The sequence below is a fragment of the Anabas testudineus genome, chromosome 12 (genome assembly GCF_900324465.2).
Source record: "Anabas testudineus chromosome 12, fAnaTes1.2, whole genome shotgun sequence".
NCBI classification, from domain to species: domain Eukaryota; kingdom Metazoa; phylum Chordata; class Actinopteri; order Anabantiformes; family Anabantidae; genus Anabas; species Anabas testudineus.
The window spans coordinates 18867960-18884706 of NC_046621.1; the positions used below are offsets into that span (position 1 = coordinate 18867960).

At 38.0% G+C, this 16747-nt stretch overlaps 1 protein-coding gene across 1 annotated transcript in view; it reads right to left on the bottom strand.

The window, feature by feature from the left end:
- Positions 1-16747, bottom strand: part of rragd (ras-related GTP binding D) — a 56116-nt gene that overhangs the window by 35755 nt on the left and 3614 nt on the right. Inside the window, exons 3-5 of the mRNA XM_026356097.1 lie at positions 16181-16380; positions 13556-13670; positions 11143-11285 (exon numbers count right to left, since the gene is read on the bottom strand). Coding sequence (XP_026211882.1) covers positions 11143-11285; positions 13556-13670; positions 16181-16380 — 458 coding nt within the window. The remainder of the gene's footprint in view (positions 1-11142; positions 11286-13555; positions 13671-16180; positions 16381-16747) is intronic.

The window sequence follows — 16747 nt, forward strand, 5'->3', positions numbered from 1 at the left end:
TATCAATCAAAAATCACTGGATTTTAGACTTACTAAGATAATGACATAATAATAAATATTTAAATAATTAATTCATTAATAAGTAATTTGCAAATTCATTATTTTGGAATTAGGGAAATGTTTTACTGTTTACTGAGATTTTCTAGAATATGTGAATCAAAACAAATCATCAAAATGTATTTGGATTAATTAAAAATTTAAAATAAGATGACTAGTGCACAGCTCTCATTCCACATGAAATAAGCAGTGGCAAACTTTGTTCTGCAAGGCTATATCTATTAGTGGGTTAGATAGTTGGTTAGAGACCACAAATTTATGTAACAGGTTTGGTTTCACTTCTCACCTGGCCTGAATAGGCTTGTTTGGTGAAACTATGGAGGGGGAGGTTGTGAAAGATGTAATAATAATAAAAATAGTCACACCTCTGTGTCGAGGTGGTTGAGGTGTATGTTGAGGTGGAGGCCTTAGACACAACCTGTCTCCTATTTATCATGCTGCCCTTTCATCCATCCCCAGATAGCTGAGGCCCATTTCATACCTGCACCAGGTTGGACACACTTAACGACCCACTTTAGGGGATAAGAGGGGTTGGCAGAGATGTGACTATTACATCCTTCACAACCTTCCATTGTTTCACCTAACAAACCTATTCACGAACGAACCTGGAGCATAAATTTGTGGGTGCCAAAGAACTATCTTCAGACTGAAGAAGCTACTTGGATAAGTAGTGAAATGTTTCAAGCTAACAAGAAAGAAGTCCAGTTGCCATGACTCAACTTCCAGATCACTTCACCTGGATGACTGAGAATCTCCACTGATATAAAAAAGGGGAAAAAAAAGTCTAGAGACACAACTTGAGTCAGGCACTTTGTAAGTTGCATATTGCTATTAACTTTAAGTCACCTATAATTTTTAGGGCAGCAGCCATGTTTAGCTTGTTGGTGATTTAGTGCAAAAGTGGAATAACATGCACTTCAGGATGGAAAATACTCATTCAGGTGAGAGAAGCACAAAGCCAGTGAAACATCTGCTCATTGTGGCATCTTCACAAAGTGTGTGTGTGTGTGTATATATATATATATATATATATATATATATATATATATATATATATATATATATATATATATATATATATATATATATATATATGTATTTTGGAGCAAAACGTGCTAACCATTGTCATAAAGCTTGATCTTTGTCACAGGTAGTAGTCCTCCAACAGGATAATAACGCAAAACACAGCTAAAAACACTTAAGAATGGCTAAGAACATATCACTGAACTATTCTGAGGGTTGTGCAGTTTGCTAGTAAAAAGTGGGCCAAAATAACTGTTGAGATGTGCAGAAGTCTCATTGAGAGTTGCAGAAATTGCTTGCTTGCAGTGATATTATAATAAGTTAAGGGTGCCATAATTTTTGTCCAGGTCAGTTTCATTGATATTTATTTATTTCTTTGTAAAGTTCTGTTGTACCACAACTCAAAGGTTTATAATTGATTGATTTATAATGTCAATAAAAAGATAAAACATCCAAAGGGGTGAATACTTTTTATAGGCACTGTACCTGCTACATGGAGATACAGCATTAATTTTCTACACACTTTGATGGGAAATTAGGTTAGCACATTATAGCCCTGATTTACTAAGATCCCAAATAGCCAGTACTAAATTGTGTGCACAATTTGAAGCATTTTTTGTTTTGTTTGTGGTGCAATCTCAGCCACCACAAACATTTCAGGCTTGAAAAATCACATTGCATGCATGTTTTCCATAGCTGGGCAAAACGCATGACTCATATTTATTAAGCTAATGATGCAAAATCTACAGCATGCGCTTTTTTGCGTTAGTGCGCACCCTTAGTAGATCGACTTGTGCTGTTTTTTGCAGGTGCTATTTAGAACACACAAAGTAGCTATCACACTTTACTCAGCTCCATGTTTGGTCAGCCTACTCTGTATGGACAGACAGCACTGTTGTTAATGTGCTGAAATGACTAGTGGAGGTCTTGCAGCTCCTGCTTCATTCTGCCAAAAACTTCATCTTTTTCAGGTGCCCCAGGTTGTTGTTTGTGTTATACTGGCTTAGTAGGACACCGAGCAGCTGAGGGAGAAGGACATAATCTTTCAACACATCCAAACCACTGGAGCCTGGAGTGGTTAGCTACTTTTTTTCTTGCCTTTCCAAAAACTATGCAGGTTGAAAGAACATGCTTTATAAAAGCAGAATCAAATTTTAAGTGATTATAAGTGAGCAAATTAATTACAATGCTTTATAGTCACATGCATATGGATGAATTTGTGCCTGATTCAAGCATACACCATAATCCATTCTTTACTGATCCAGCTGCATGCCCAGTACATTCTTTATTAGCGTAGTATTACAAAGCTTGCAAAAGCATTTTTAACTAAAGCTGTCAAAATATGGTCACATATTAAAATGTCTGTAAGAAACGTATTACAGATGACTTAGGTTTTACAGAGAGGCTGACACCAAAAAGATTTTCGGTATCTGTGTCAGTGACACACCACAAGAGAACTACTGAGCATATCTGTAACTGGCTGAAACTTGGCCCTCTAGACCGTATGTGTCAAACTCACGGCCCGCGGGCCACATCCGGCCCGGCGTGTAACTATATCCGGCCCGCGAGATCATTTCTATATTATTATTTTTAATAGCCCGGCGATATGAAGCGCTGGTAATACAATAAACTACAGATCCCATAATGCAGCGCTTCAGCTGCTTGCCAAACACATTCCGCGTTAATCAAGTCTAGTTTATGATGCTGCAAGTCATTATGAAGCTGGTCCTCAGGATGCCAAGTAATGTTGAACCATATCGGCACAACGGTGTTCCCAAATACGCACTTTGCTGATAAACTGAGTTCTCACGGAGCTTTGGTGACTTTGACGAACAAGAAAATAATTTTGAGTTGCTTCTCAACCCATTTGCCGTCTATGTGGAAACTGCACCTGTGCAGATTCAGATGGAGCTGATTGAGCTGCAGTGTAATGACTGCAGGTAAAGTAGGACACTGCAGAACCCGCAGGACAGTTCATTCACTCCATTCCCGCAGAAATGTCCCAGCTCCGTCCACATGCGGCTCGAACCTTGTTTATGTGTGGTAGCACAAATCTTAGTGAGAAGCTGTTCTCAGTGATGAAGACTAACAAAACAGCACACAGGAGTCGTCTCACTGGTGAGAACCTACAGTCAAGTCTGAGAATCTCCACAACACAGAACCTCACACCAAATATAAACGAACCTGTTGCCAAAAAAAGATGCAGATTAAATGACATAAGAGCAAAGACTGAATGATTTGATTTGTTATTGCTGAAAAGCATACATTTTATATTTATATTTCCAGTTTTTGTTATGCAGCATGTTCATAAAATTACAATTTAAGTTTATTTTTTATATAAAATGACATAAGATTAAAGAAATTTGAATGTTTGTTCTTTTAATGTTTACTTTATTTCTAACTTGTACAATTTAGACGGGATATATTTTTATGGAGAGCAAAATATTATTTATATAAGTTATTTAAGGTTAATGTTAAAAAAAAAGTTAAGTTTTAAAAGTTTTAGTGTGTTCAATAATGGTTTATCCTGTGTATCCTAAAGTGTGTTTTGGATTTTGCCCCCCTGTGCAATTGAGTTTGACACCCCTGCTCTAGACTCTTTCTGTTACTAATGTTAGTAACGTGATGGACTGCAACATGCGTCCATCTTGTAGTCTAAGTCATCGTATCAGCCATTTACTTTAACTCATTGCTGACTAACACTAATGAGCTTACCTGTCTGAACTTAGCAATAATTCAGCCAAGTTCCCTTTTATGATCTTGTACAACTTTCTGCAGGACAATCCATCTATTAAAATTACAAAGAAAGTAGCTGTTTCTCCAGCAGGTTGGCCTGAAGAAAATGGTTTGACAGTGAAAGACTGACTGACATCACTGTTGTCAGAACCAATAATCTCCCATGGTTCTGCCCTCAAATGTGTAAATGGCCAACCGATTGTTTTTCAGTTTGGCATGAAAGTAAAAGCTCTCTTGCAGGTCCTCATAAAACCTAATGACAACGCTTTGTATTTTGTGTTGGCAAGCCTATGCTGCCCTCTGCTGCATAACAATGAAATGCAATCCCCTCTTGCACTTCGTTTCATTCATCAGTTTTATTGAAGTTATTTCGTACAAGAGATAAAGTCTCAATAAAAAATACCCTGAATAAAATACAACAAAAAACTAGTAAAATGTAGAATGGAACACTACTAATAAATAACGTATAAAATATGTTACATACAGTACAAATAGTCTGTTTTTTACTTGATATCTGTTTTAAGTACTCAAAATGACATAACTATTATTGTATTACAAATTATATATATTATCAAATATAATGAATATAAATATAAATATAATTAAGCATATTGTACATTTAATCCCAGTAAAGCAATAACTATTGTCTTATTGAATGTGAGCTAAATGTTCTATCCTACACATTAATTAATTTAGAAGCAATTTACTGACTAAATGTCTGTCAGTGGAACTATTAAACTAGTTAAACTGATATTACATATATTTATTTATCCTATTGTGTAGTCAAATGATTATAAAACATACTGTTAATAGTTTAGCACTACATGGAAGGGAAAAAACGGCCTTGTTATCTTTGCTGGCTGGAGTGGTTTGTCTGTGTCTGTGTTTGATTGGCAGCAGCTGGAGGGGCATGTCTGTTTGATTGACAGCAGGTGGCAGAGTGGTTGAGTGCCTGTGTTACACCCCAGGGAATGAGTGGCAAACAAAGTTGTGCTGCAGCTACGTGTGCAGGCAGTGCTTTATTAATGATATTAAAGAGTTAGGAGCCCAGCAACTGGACCTAAGTTATCTTTGCAATTTTGTTTGTGTGCACCTGTGCTATAATTAGCTACTGAGCCATATATTTACAGACATAAATATATACACAGTATAAGCTGTCTCCTGATTGCTGCATGATAAAGGATGAATCAGAATTTTATGTGGTAGAGTGCAGTAATTCCCCTTTACAATTTTAAATTAACTGTGGCGTACAGAATTACACCGATCTAGATTAGGACCTAATTATACTCCCAGTTGGAGTGATAATTGAACTGAGAATGTAGAGAGATCTGCAGGGGGATCAGAGTACAGAGTGTGTGTTTTGGGATTTAGTTCACATTCAGTCTGTACTAGTGCCAATTCACTCTGTTTCTGAGACAAAAAAACTACCACACTTAACCTCGACAAGAACAATGATGTACTACTTCTGCCTCATTTCAAAGCTCTGTTTCTTTGTCAAGATCTTAGTCAATTCTATTGGCTGAGGTACAACAGTAAAGGCATTTATGCAAACATCTGCAATCTGTATCTGCATATTCTATACAGTACATCTACATTTACAAAAGGAAATAGATTTAGAAAGTTCATTTTCAGTATATAGTGCCAAATCCAAAAATTTGACAAACCAGATGCTTTCAAACTGCATGATTGCCAAAGTCAGCCTAAGCAGGGCAGGGGCTGCTGCTCTTATCAACGTGCATGACACTGTCAGTTTGTGATGCTTTGTGACGACTCAGCCACCACCCAAATGATCTCAGCTGAGCAGGTGAGAAGAGAATCGAACAGGTTTCACCCCACAAAGGCTGCAGGTCCAGATGGAGTCAGCCCAAGGGTGCTGAAAGCCTGTGCTCCTCAGCTATGTGGTGTTCAGTCTTCAGCACATTTCTCAACCTCAGCCTGCATCTGGAGAGAGTTTCTCTTGGATGGAAAAAGTTGTGCCTAGTTCCTGTGAATAAGACGCCATGTCCAAGAGTCCTGAATGACTACAGACCAGTGGCCTCGACCTCACACATTATGAAAGCTTTTGAGAGGCTGATCCGGGAGTCCCTCTGACCTCTGGTCAAACCCTCACTTGACCCCCACCAGTTTGCCTATCAACCCCATCTTGAAGTAGATGATGCCATCATACATCTGCTCCATCACACCTATACCCACCTGGACAAGCCTGAGGGCTTAGTGAGGATCATGTTTTTTGATTTCTCCAGGGCCAGTCTGGCCTGCACTACAAGGAAAGAAATAAAAAAACATGCAGGTTAACACTCTCCTGATTTCCTGGATCATGGACTACCTGCCCACAGTACGGCCGCCTACAGAATTGTGTGTCTGACACTGGTCTGTAGCACAGGTGCTCCACAGGGGACAGTTCTGTCTCCATTTCTCTTCACCCTGTACATCTCAGACTTCAGATATAACTCAAAGTCCTGCCATCTTCAGAAGTTCTTTGATGACTCTGCAGCTGTAGGATGTATTAAGGATGGAGATGTCATTGAGTACCAGGGAGTGGTGCAGGGACAGTTTTGTTGACTGGTGTGTGCTCAACTACCTTCAACTGAACATCAATAAAACAAAGGAGCTGGTGATGGACTTCAGGAAATCTGGGAGTCCTGTCATCCCTCTCTTTATACAGGGGAGGAGGTGGAGGTGTTATCCGAGTACAAATACCTGGGAGTTTACTTAGGCAGCAAACTGGACTGGACTAAGAACTCAGCAGCATTGTACAAAAAGGGTCAGAGCCAGAGGAGAGTCTCTGAGGAGACTCAGGTTGTTCAACGTCTTTATGAGTCTGTGACGGCCAGTGTCATCTTCTACACTGTGGTCTGCTGGGGCAGCAACATGAAGGTGGCAGACACAGGTTGAACAAACTGACCAGGGGGGCTGGCTCTGTTCTAATAATAATGAATATTTTATTGATCCCCTTGGGGAAATCGCAGTTGAATCTGCCAGACAGTATGTCTGCGCTACTACAGGGCTTTGGTGTCTCGTCCAAGGACACCTCAGTAAGTAGCCAGGAGAAACCAGGAATCGTCCAAGGACACCTCAGTAAGTAGCCAGGAGAAACCAGGAATCGAACCACTCACATCTACTTTGTAGACAACTGCTCTACCACCTGAGCTACTGCTGGATGCTGTCCAAACTCCTCCAATTCTGGACAATCCCTCCCCACCCACTCCACAGTGTGTTGACTGGACAGAGGAGCAAATTCAGCCAAAGACTTATTAACATCAAGTGTTCCACAGAGCGCCTCACGAGGTCCTTTCTGCCTGTGGCCATCAATCTCTACAATTCCTCCCCCCTCTGTAAGGGGTGGGGGAACTGATAATTGATGTCTTATAATTGCTGTCATTCAACCCTGGACTATAAATATTAGGCCATTTTCATTCAGCTCACATATTCTGTATATATATTAAGTTCTCTATATTGATGTTATTGTGTATTTATGTTGGTGTTGATCTTTCCTGGTTGTGGTTCCATTTCTTTCTGTCTGTATTAAAGACAAATGTAATGAGGCAAAACAATTTCCCTCTGGGATTAATAAAGCTTTTTGAATCTTGAAACCACAATGGGACAAGAAAATCAGTAGTTAGTTTTATTGTATGCAACTTCCCCGAAGTCCAAGCATCTTCATTAGCAAAGAACTGACAGATCGCTGTAGACAAGTGGTATTGGTACAACACCTGCTGCAAGGTTTAATTATCCAGTCTTGATAATAACAAAGTCTGATTATGTAGTCTTGAACAATATACAAAAAACAGCAAATCACACAATTCCCTCAAAAATTGCTTACAGGTCCATGTTTTCCTTCCAGTTTGGCTTCAACCTTAGGTTTCTCCATTTATGTTCAACATAAAAGACTCATGCTTCTCTCTAGTCGCCTCCCTTTCTGTTGCTGCTCTACTCTGTTGATATTTATTGGACTGTGAGATAGTGGTATACACCACATTCCAAATTTTTACGCAAATGATATCTTTCTCTGATTTTTATAATTAGTCAATGCAAATGACAGTATAATTTTCAAGTCATCAATCCTGAGGGTTTAATTAAAATTTTATTGAACAAACCTCCTAATGATAACAAATATTTATTTCAAAAATAAATATATAACATAACAAACTGAAAATAAAATAAAATAAACTGAAAACGCACTGTTCCAAATTATTATGCACAACAGAGTTAAAACATTTTATAGGTTGTAAAGAACTGAAAATGGGCTTTTGTTGAATTTGCAGCATTAGGGGGTCATATTTACTGAAATCAAAAGCTATTTCAATCAAAAACATCCTAACAGGGCATGTTACATCTTAACATAGGACCCCTTCTTTGATATCACCTTCACAACTCTTGCATCCATTGATGTTTTTGGACAGTTTCTGCTTGAATTTCTTTGCAGGATGTCAGAATAGCCTCCCAGAGCTACTGTTTTAATGTGAACTGCCTCCCACCCTTATAGATCTTTAGCTTGAGGATGCTCCAAAGGTTCTCAATTGGGTTGAGGTCAGGGGAGGATGGTGGCCACACCATGAGTTTCTCATCTTTTATGCCCATAGAAGCCAATGACATAGAGCTATTCTTTGCGGCATGAGATGGTGCATTGTCATGCATGAAGATGATTTTGCTACGGAAGGCATGGTTCTACTTTTTGTACGATGGAAGAAAGTGGTCAGTCAAAAACTCTATATACTTACGAGGTTATTTTCACACCTTGGCCTACCAGCTCCACCACCTTGTTGACGTCGCAGCTTTGTTGGCACATGGTGGCCATTTAATGTTTATGACACATCCAATTTGCATAACAATTTGGAACGCGGCGTAGTGGCAACCCACTAGTCTAATACCAAGTCAGTACCAAGCTCAGACAGTCTTAAGACCAAGATAAGACTAAGATTTTAAGCAGTTGAGGACTAGTTAAGACCAAGACCAAGACCGGATGAGACCGGATGAGTCAAGACCACAAGACTTGACACAAGGTCATTTAACACACACAGCCAGAAAAACTCATTGTGGTTAAGATAGCTAAATTTCATTACACAAAAAAATACAAAACAGATTAACTTCAGAAAAACAAAAATACACCTTTTGGAGTGGCCAAGTTAAAGCCCAGAATTCAACCCAATAGAGATGCTATGGAATAACTTTAGGGGAACCACACACGAGGGGTTGAAGGGTTCACATACTTTTTCCACTATCACTATGAGGTGTTTATGGTTGTTTTCAATAAATATATGACAGATTAGATTTTTTTGTGTGTTATTATTTTAGGCGCATTATGTTTGTTAATACTCATATCTCAGATGAAGATCAGATCACATTTTATGACAAATTAATGCAGAAAACCATGAAATTCTAAAAGGTTTACATACTTCTTCTTGCCACTGGATGTTCCTTAGACCTGATTGCTTACGATCTGGCACACTCTTTAAAATCCAGTACACCTCTGCATTCAGTACCTGCAGTCTTCACACAAACATCTGTTGTTCTTGCTTAATATTTCAACATACTTTTGCCAAGTCAAACCTACTGACCTCAAGTACAAATACACTGAATTAAAAATGTCATTAGCAGTTCTAGTGGTAGGAAGCTACATAGAAACTGTTCCTGAGGTCATCTTCCCACACACAATATACAAACATTTACACGATCGCAGATCACGATAATTTAGGATTTTTTTTGCAACCACATTTCTTCTTCAAAGGTTAAAGTTCCCCACCATTATTCTAGTTTTTATAATGTTTTGGACAGTTCTTAACCCAATTTTAGGGCAGGGCAAGTTATATTATCAAAAAACAGTATACAATTAGAACTGCCGCATTGCGGCTGTGTGCCTCCACTAACCAGTGATGTTGTAGTTTACACACGTCTATTCAAACTTATATTCTCATAGGTTTATGCATGAGCCCTAATCATATATGGATGTTTGACCATAAAAACTTAACTACTTGTTATGCCATCATAAAATAGCTTATTTTTTCTTTGTTTGGTTAAAAATAATATAAATAAATTAGTTTAGAATTTGAGTAGGATTGGTGCCACTGGTATTTGTAGTAGGTCATCTCTAATGACAGTACAACATTCTTACAGAACTTTAAGCCACTCATACTTCCAAAGACGCTACCAACTATACCAACTGACAGACGTCAAAGTTTATCAAGTTGAAAAACCTTTGACAGTCCTCAAATAGTTCCAAATAGATCCATTATTCCAGAATAAAACTTTAGCTGATAAATTTCTCTTCTGACACATACCCGTTGTGACACATGTCTATATTAAATTGGGAGTGAATGACAGATCTATTTTACAACTTAACACAGGTTCGTTTAGCAGAAATACTGACAGGTCATATTTTCTGACTGATGGCTGAGCACTGACACTTTCTACAGCTAAAACAGCACTAAATGTATTGTTACAGAAGGATGGTGTATTTCAGTAGACTGGCTGACATGTTTGACATTGTCAAATAACACCTTTCCTATCTAAGTAATTATTAACACACACAAATTTACGTGCTTTTTCTTGCAAATCTGTGGTCTACCACTATGTCCCATTGTTTCAACATGTAGTTGTCTTGTGTGCTGACTATGTTTATGTTTAGTTTCAGGGCAAAATAGACTTTAAACTACTCTGTACTTAGTTTGCTTTAAAAGGTGCAGAGAGAGAGAGAGAAAGATCTAAACAGTGGTAAACTGTTTAGTGCCTGTCTCTTTTGACTTATGTTTAAAATACACTTAGCATGCATAAAAATATCTGGGACATTTTAAGTCTATGACAACCCAAAGTTATTTAGATCTGTCTTCTGTGGGTGCATCTCTAAACTACAGGAGGTACTTTCTCAGCTTAGTTTTGGGAAGCGGGCATAGTTAAGGTTAGGTAACTTAGAGAGACAGACTCTGTAAGTCTGTTACTAGGCAAATAACTAGATTTTAGTGATTTAACAGCACACAAGGAGTCCCACCATCACCCTAATCCATCCCGAAACTAATTTCTTATGACTGCAGACTGCTGTTTAAGTCAATGCTATTAAGAAAATATATAGATCACAAACATAACACAACCAAAAAGATACTGAACCTTTTTTTATTGAAATACATAATGTGATGGCCTCCCCCTCAGACAATAAAGTTGATATGGTGAACTCAATATAGTAGTAAAGATATGTTTTGTTACACATCCAGCAGTTAAGAAGCATCATCGTCACGAGCCAGAAAGTGGTATTTCACAATTTTTTATATAGGTAAAATGATACATACAGTAGCTGGTGTTATGATAATCTGCCAAGTATGTCCATAAACTTACCCATAGATGCAAGAGATGTCAATGACCACGTCAATCATGTCGCAACACAGTTCGTATGTCTGCATGTCCACTGGGCTGCTGTCTGTGGCAATGTAAATCTTACTGACCACATCAAACAGGAAGGCCTTCTCAATACCTGAGTTCTAAAGAAGAGGCAGAAACAGAGATAAAAAAATACAGAAATTATGTAAGGCAGAAAGTATGTCATTATTATTATAACTTAAGCATAGGTCATTAATTTTACCAGGCCAAGTTTTAATTCCACAGACCAGAGCTTTCAATGACCAAAATTACATGCAGATAGTGTACTCCTGTACCCTTGTGCTTGAATGTCATGTAACAACACAGGAGGGCAGTCATCTGAACATTACTCCAGTGAAACTTTATAATATTGTTGATAAAAATGCTGCCACACTACATACAGTACTCAATACTGTTTCCCCCTGAAAAAGAAGAGGGTGGAGAGTGCGCATCAGACATATCTGACACGCATTCTCTTTTCACTGGTGGGAGTGTGCTCACCTCTGTGTGGCACACATGTCTGTGGGTGCATGCACATATCTGTGTGTGCACATTGGGGCACAACTCCATCATGTGCGACACAAAAAGCAGAGGAGAATTGTAGATGTCCAACCATTTAGAGAGAAATGACATGAGGTTGTGTAAATAAGATAAATAAAATTATCTAACATTAAATCTATAACATTAAGGCTATTTAGTTTGTTTAATAAAAGAACAAGGTATAGACCTGTTCTATAGGAAAGGTAAACTTAAATGACTTCTGTTGTGATCTACGTAAAAAATAAAATTTGAAAATAGAAAAACAAAAATAAAAAATTTACTTGACCTTCATCTATTCCTATTCATCTCACATATTCTGTATATATACTGTACATATTCTGTATATATATATATATATATATATATATTCTAAATTGTGGTTGTACAGCTATCGGTGCTACTATGGGGTTTCAGTGTCTTATCCAGGCAGGTAACTAGGAGGAACTGGGAATCAAACCGCTAACCCTGGGATTTGTAGACGATAGCGCCAACACCTGAGTACAGGACGTATAATGATAAAAAATATATTAAAGGGAAACTGGCGTCGCATTGTCGAAACTGAAGTCACATTGTCCAAAACTATTCACACAGTCAGCAAAACAGAAGTCCATGTGGACCAAACTGTAAATTGCCCTTTATTGCTTTCACACAAAATGCATTCAGTGATCACAGTTAGCAAAAGTCATGAAATCCTTTTTCAGTCAGAGAGCATCTCCAAAAAACGTTACAGCAAAACGTTAAACTTATGCACAACATTTTTCAAATGTGAATTAAATTAAATTAAATTAAATTAAATTAAATTAAATTAAATTAAATTAAATTAAATTAAATTAAATTAAATTAAATTAAAGCCAAATGACACAAACAAAAGTCATCAAGGCAATTAACAGTGTGAGGTTTAAGACCTTACAAGATAACTGTAGATATAACTAGAATGTGTTTTCTAAAGAAAATGCATGTGATAGCTGAAAGCAAGCTCTCACAGCTCCTTGCAGCTGATATTACTGGAAAATTTAAGCATGAAAACCTTTGAAATTTTTCCAAACTCTCCAGCAGGTGGCAATATGGTCTCAGGCTCCATTGTAGTTGGCACTTAATCATTGACAGTGAGTTGTTTCTATTACTTAAGCCTAACCAGAAGTTTAAAATGTGCACACATAACAAGCCACATGGTGGCGTGGTAACTGTAAAATTTTTGTATGTTAAGCATATCAGCAGATAGTAGAAGTGCAGGACATTTCACACCTGTGGAAATTACAGTTTTGGAGTTATAAACGTGAAAACATAAGCCATTTCTGTAGTGCCCCCTAATGGCCAATCTGCATGAAACACAACAGGCGTACAGGAGTACTATTCTACAATATTATGCAATTTGGTTGGCCTGGTTAATCATATTAAGGAGCTATGCCAATGAGATTCCCAAGAACCCGCCCAAACCTTTTCAAAAGGAAATTACAAGACAACAGTAAGAACTGTTTCAGAATGGGTGGTACCACTGAATTGGGGTGGAAATGAAAAATCATTCAAACTCTGAAGTTACATTACATTACATCATGCTTTTCTGAAGATGCAAATCAGTAAAACCAGTGAGTACAGCATTGAATGCAGTGGTTGCTTATGTGCAAAGTAACCAGTCTCACTGTTATGTTTCACTACCACCTAGTGACTGCATGTTAAAGAACAAGAGGGTATGCCACATCCATCAATCTGCTTAGTGTTTACTCCAACTTGATCAAAATAAAAGGGAAATATAAAAACTCACTGGTGAAAGGTTTACAAAGACATTGAATTGAAGGATGTTCTGTGGGGTAGTGTAAGCCTTGTAATGTGCCACAGCAGCAAGATTACTCACAGATATGAAGATGTTGAGCAGGTTTTCCAGTGTGGGCAACTGTGGGATGAGTTTCTGAACCACTTTACTGAAAGCCTCAAATATGGAATGGTCGTATATACTGGTTAAATAGAAGCTGTAGAGATAAAGGAAGAATCTCAATCAGAGTGAGTACAGCACTTCACTGACTACATTACAGTTTTATATTAGCTTTATACAGATACAGAAAAAAGGGCAAGAGAAATGTCATCGGTCAGATTTTACTGTTCAACGTCAACTTACCAACATTTGAAGAACTTTGACGTCAAGCCTAAACAAGCATATTTAAAAAGAAACTGTTTAAAGATCTAAAACAAACGTGGCAAATGAAGCAATTCAAACTATACCCAGTATAATTTATATTGCTTCAATACTAGTTCATATATAATACCTGACTTTCAGTATGCATACAAAGAAAATACAGTTTGCGAAACGTTACTTGAGGGCATAGATATGTTTTTCCCCAAAATGTATTGCTAAAATGTTCATGTTTAAATACAAGCAGCTTGTCTAAATAAAGGGTTATAGTCTCTGCGCAGAAACTTTTAGAACCTGTCAGCTTTTAGTGTCCAATGCTACATACAATATTGAGAGTTACCAAAAATACAATCAGTACTACATGAGAGCAATTAGAACAGGGCTGGACAACATTTTATCTACAATGTTTTTATTAAGGGAATTTTTGAAAACACATCAGATCTCAATGGGGAATATTTGTGCTCCATATCTATACTGATAGAGACTGGCAAATGTGTTGGAATGAAAGGATGCCACATTGTTTGATGGAAATTAAAATTATCAACCAACACATCACTGAATTCAAACAATCAAAGGTGAAAAAAATTATGTGGCAGGTTAGTCCATTTTTGTGAAATTTCATTGCAGCAACTTAAAAATGTACTCAGTAGTTTGTATGCCTTCCTTGTGCTTGTATGCATTCCTGACAATGTCAGGGTATGCTTCTAATGAGACAACGAATGGTGTCCTGGGGTATCTCCTCCCAGAGAGGAGAAGAGATGCAACCTGGTGGCGTTGGACGGAATGAAACAAAATGTCCCAGAGATGTTCTATTGGATTTAGATTAGGCAAGTGTAGGGGCTATGGTATGAATTTCTTCATCCTCCAGGAACTGCCTGCATACTCTCACCACATAAGTTCAGGCATTGTCGTGGACTAGGAGGAACCCAGGACCCATGGCACCAGTCTAGGGTCTGACAATGGATCCAAGGATTTCGTCCTAATACCTAATGGCACTCAGTGTGTCGTCATCTAGCCTGTAGAGCTCTGTGTGTATGGCTTCTCCAGACCCTTTCACGTCTGTCACATGTGCTTAGGTTGAATCTGCTCTCAACTGTGAAAAGCACAGGGCTCAGGTGGTGAACCTACTAATTCTGGTGTTCTATGGCAAATGTCAACGAGCTCCCAGAGGCCAGGCAATGAGCACAAGGCCTATTAGAGGATCTTGGGCACTCAGGGCACCCTCATAAAGTCTGTTTCTGGTTGATGGTCAGAGACATTGACACCAGTGGCCTGCTTAAGGGCATTTTGTAGCTGGCAGTGCTCATCATGTTCCTCCTTGCACAAAGGAGCCGATTCCACCAGTTAGGTTAAGGACCTTCTACAGTCCTGTCCAGCTCTCCTAGAGTAACTGCTTGTCTCTTTCATGCTCATAAGACTGTGGTAGAAAACACAGAAAACCATCTGGCAATAGTACTGGCAGTTGGACAGCTGCCAGACTACATATCTACGCTACTAAAGAGTTTCTGTGTCTTGTCCAAGGACACCTCGACAGGTAGCTAGGAGGAACCGGGAGTCAAACCACTGGGATTTGTTGACGATTGCTCTACCACCTGAGCTATTGCCGCCCTGACTATGAATTCTGACAAACCCCCACTACTGCTTGATTCTAGTGTGTGTGTGTGCATGCGTGTGTGTGTCAGTTTTGTGTGAATCACATGGCTATGGCTATTTTCTACACTTTGCTATCTCGAGGTGCTGGGTCTATTTTTGAACGTCTTCTTTCTGTAGCTGAATCCTGAAATTCACTTGCAAATGGAAACACAGTAAATGTAAAGTCCTGCATTCAAAATATTACTTGAAAATGCTGAAAGTATTAGCTTACAAAATACTTTTACAAAGTTCTCATAATGCAGTTCTCATGATATTTAATATATTATTAGTTTACAATTATTGATCCATGAATGTGTTCACTTCATCACTTCAATGTTGCAGCTTTTTTTGATGGAGCTGCATTTAAACACTTATTGACTGCTTTGAGGATCAAATGCTTTGAAAAATTCTAATCTGAGTTGATTTAAATACTGCTAGGTGGTTTGTGAATTTTGCACCGTACAAAATAAAGTTGTATGGTTATATTGTATTTTGTATCATTAATCAAACTCTTAACAACAGAAATACGAATACTCAAATAAAGTAGAAATACCTTAAAATTGCATTTTAAGCACATTCATTTAGTAAATGTACTGTACTTTAATTTATTTTCCACTACTGTTTGACAATACTAACAAAGAGCTCTTCAAAGCAAAACAGCGTTCTGGTAAATTAACTTTGCTGGGATCCCATCTAAAAGCTCCAAGGCGAGCCCACCTCAAGTGAATGTGCTCCAGGCCTGCGTCTATGAGGTCATCATTGGTTCGTTTGTGAATGTCCCTCTGCTTCTCGATTTTGTGATCATCTGACAGGCCATCCACTTTGTGAATGAACACCTCAAAGTTGATGTCTGGATTCACTTTGTAGGCTCTGGTTACTGTGAGATGCAGTCTACTCAGAGCCTCCACATAGTCATCCTATCAAGAGGAACAGTAGAGAAACTCATTAGGAAAGAATACCACCTACCATTCAATCTTTCCACTTTAAGGTTTAAAGGTGACTTTTGTAGTCATAATCAAACAATATTGTGAGTGTATCACATATTAATTGTATTATGAGTTGAAGTATCAAGAAATGGTATTTGCACACAAAAAGTGAGCAATATAGTTAGACAGAGTTGCCGTCACAAGGTTTGTCCACTAAAGAGAGCTAAAAATAGATTTTTTTTTTTTTCCAAATTAACAAAGAATCTTGTGCACAGCTTAAGGATTGATAGCAACACCACCTCCATTTTTCTGTGTCAACAACAAGACTTTTGCTGGTCCACAGAATGGTTGTTTCTGT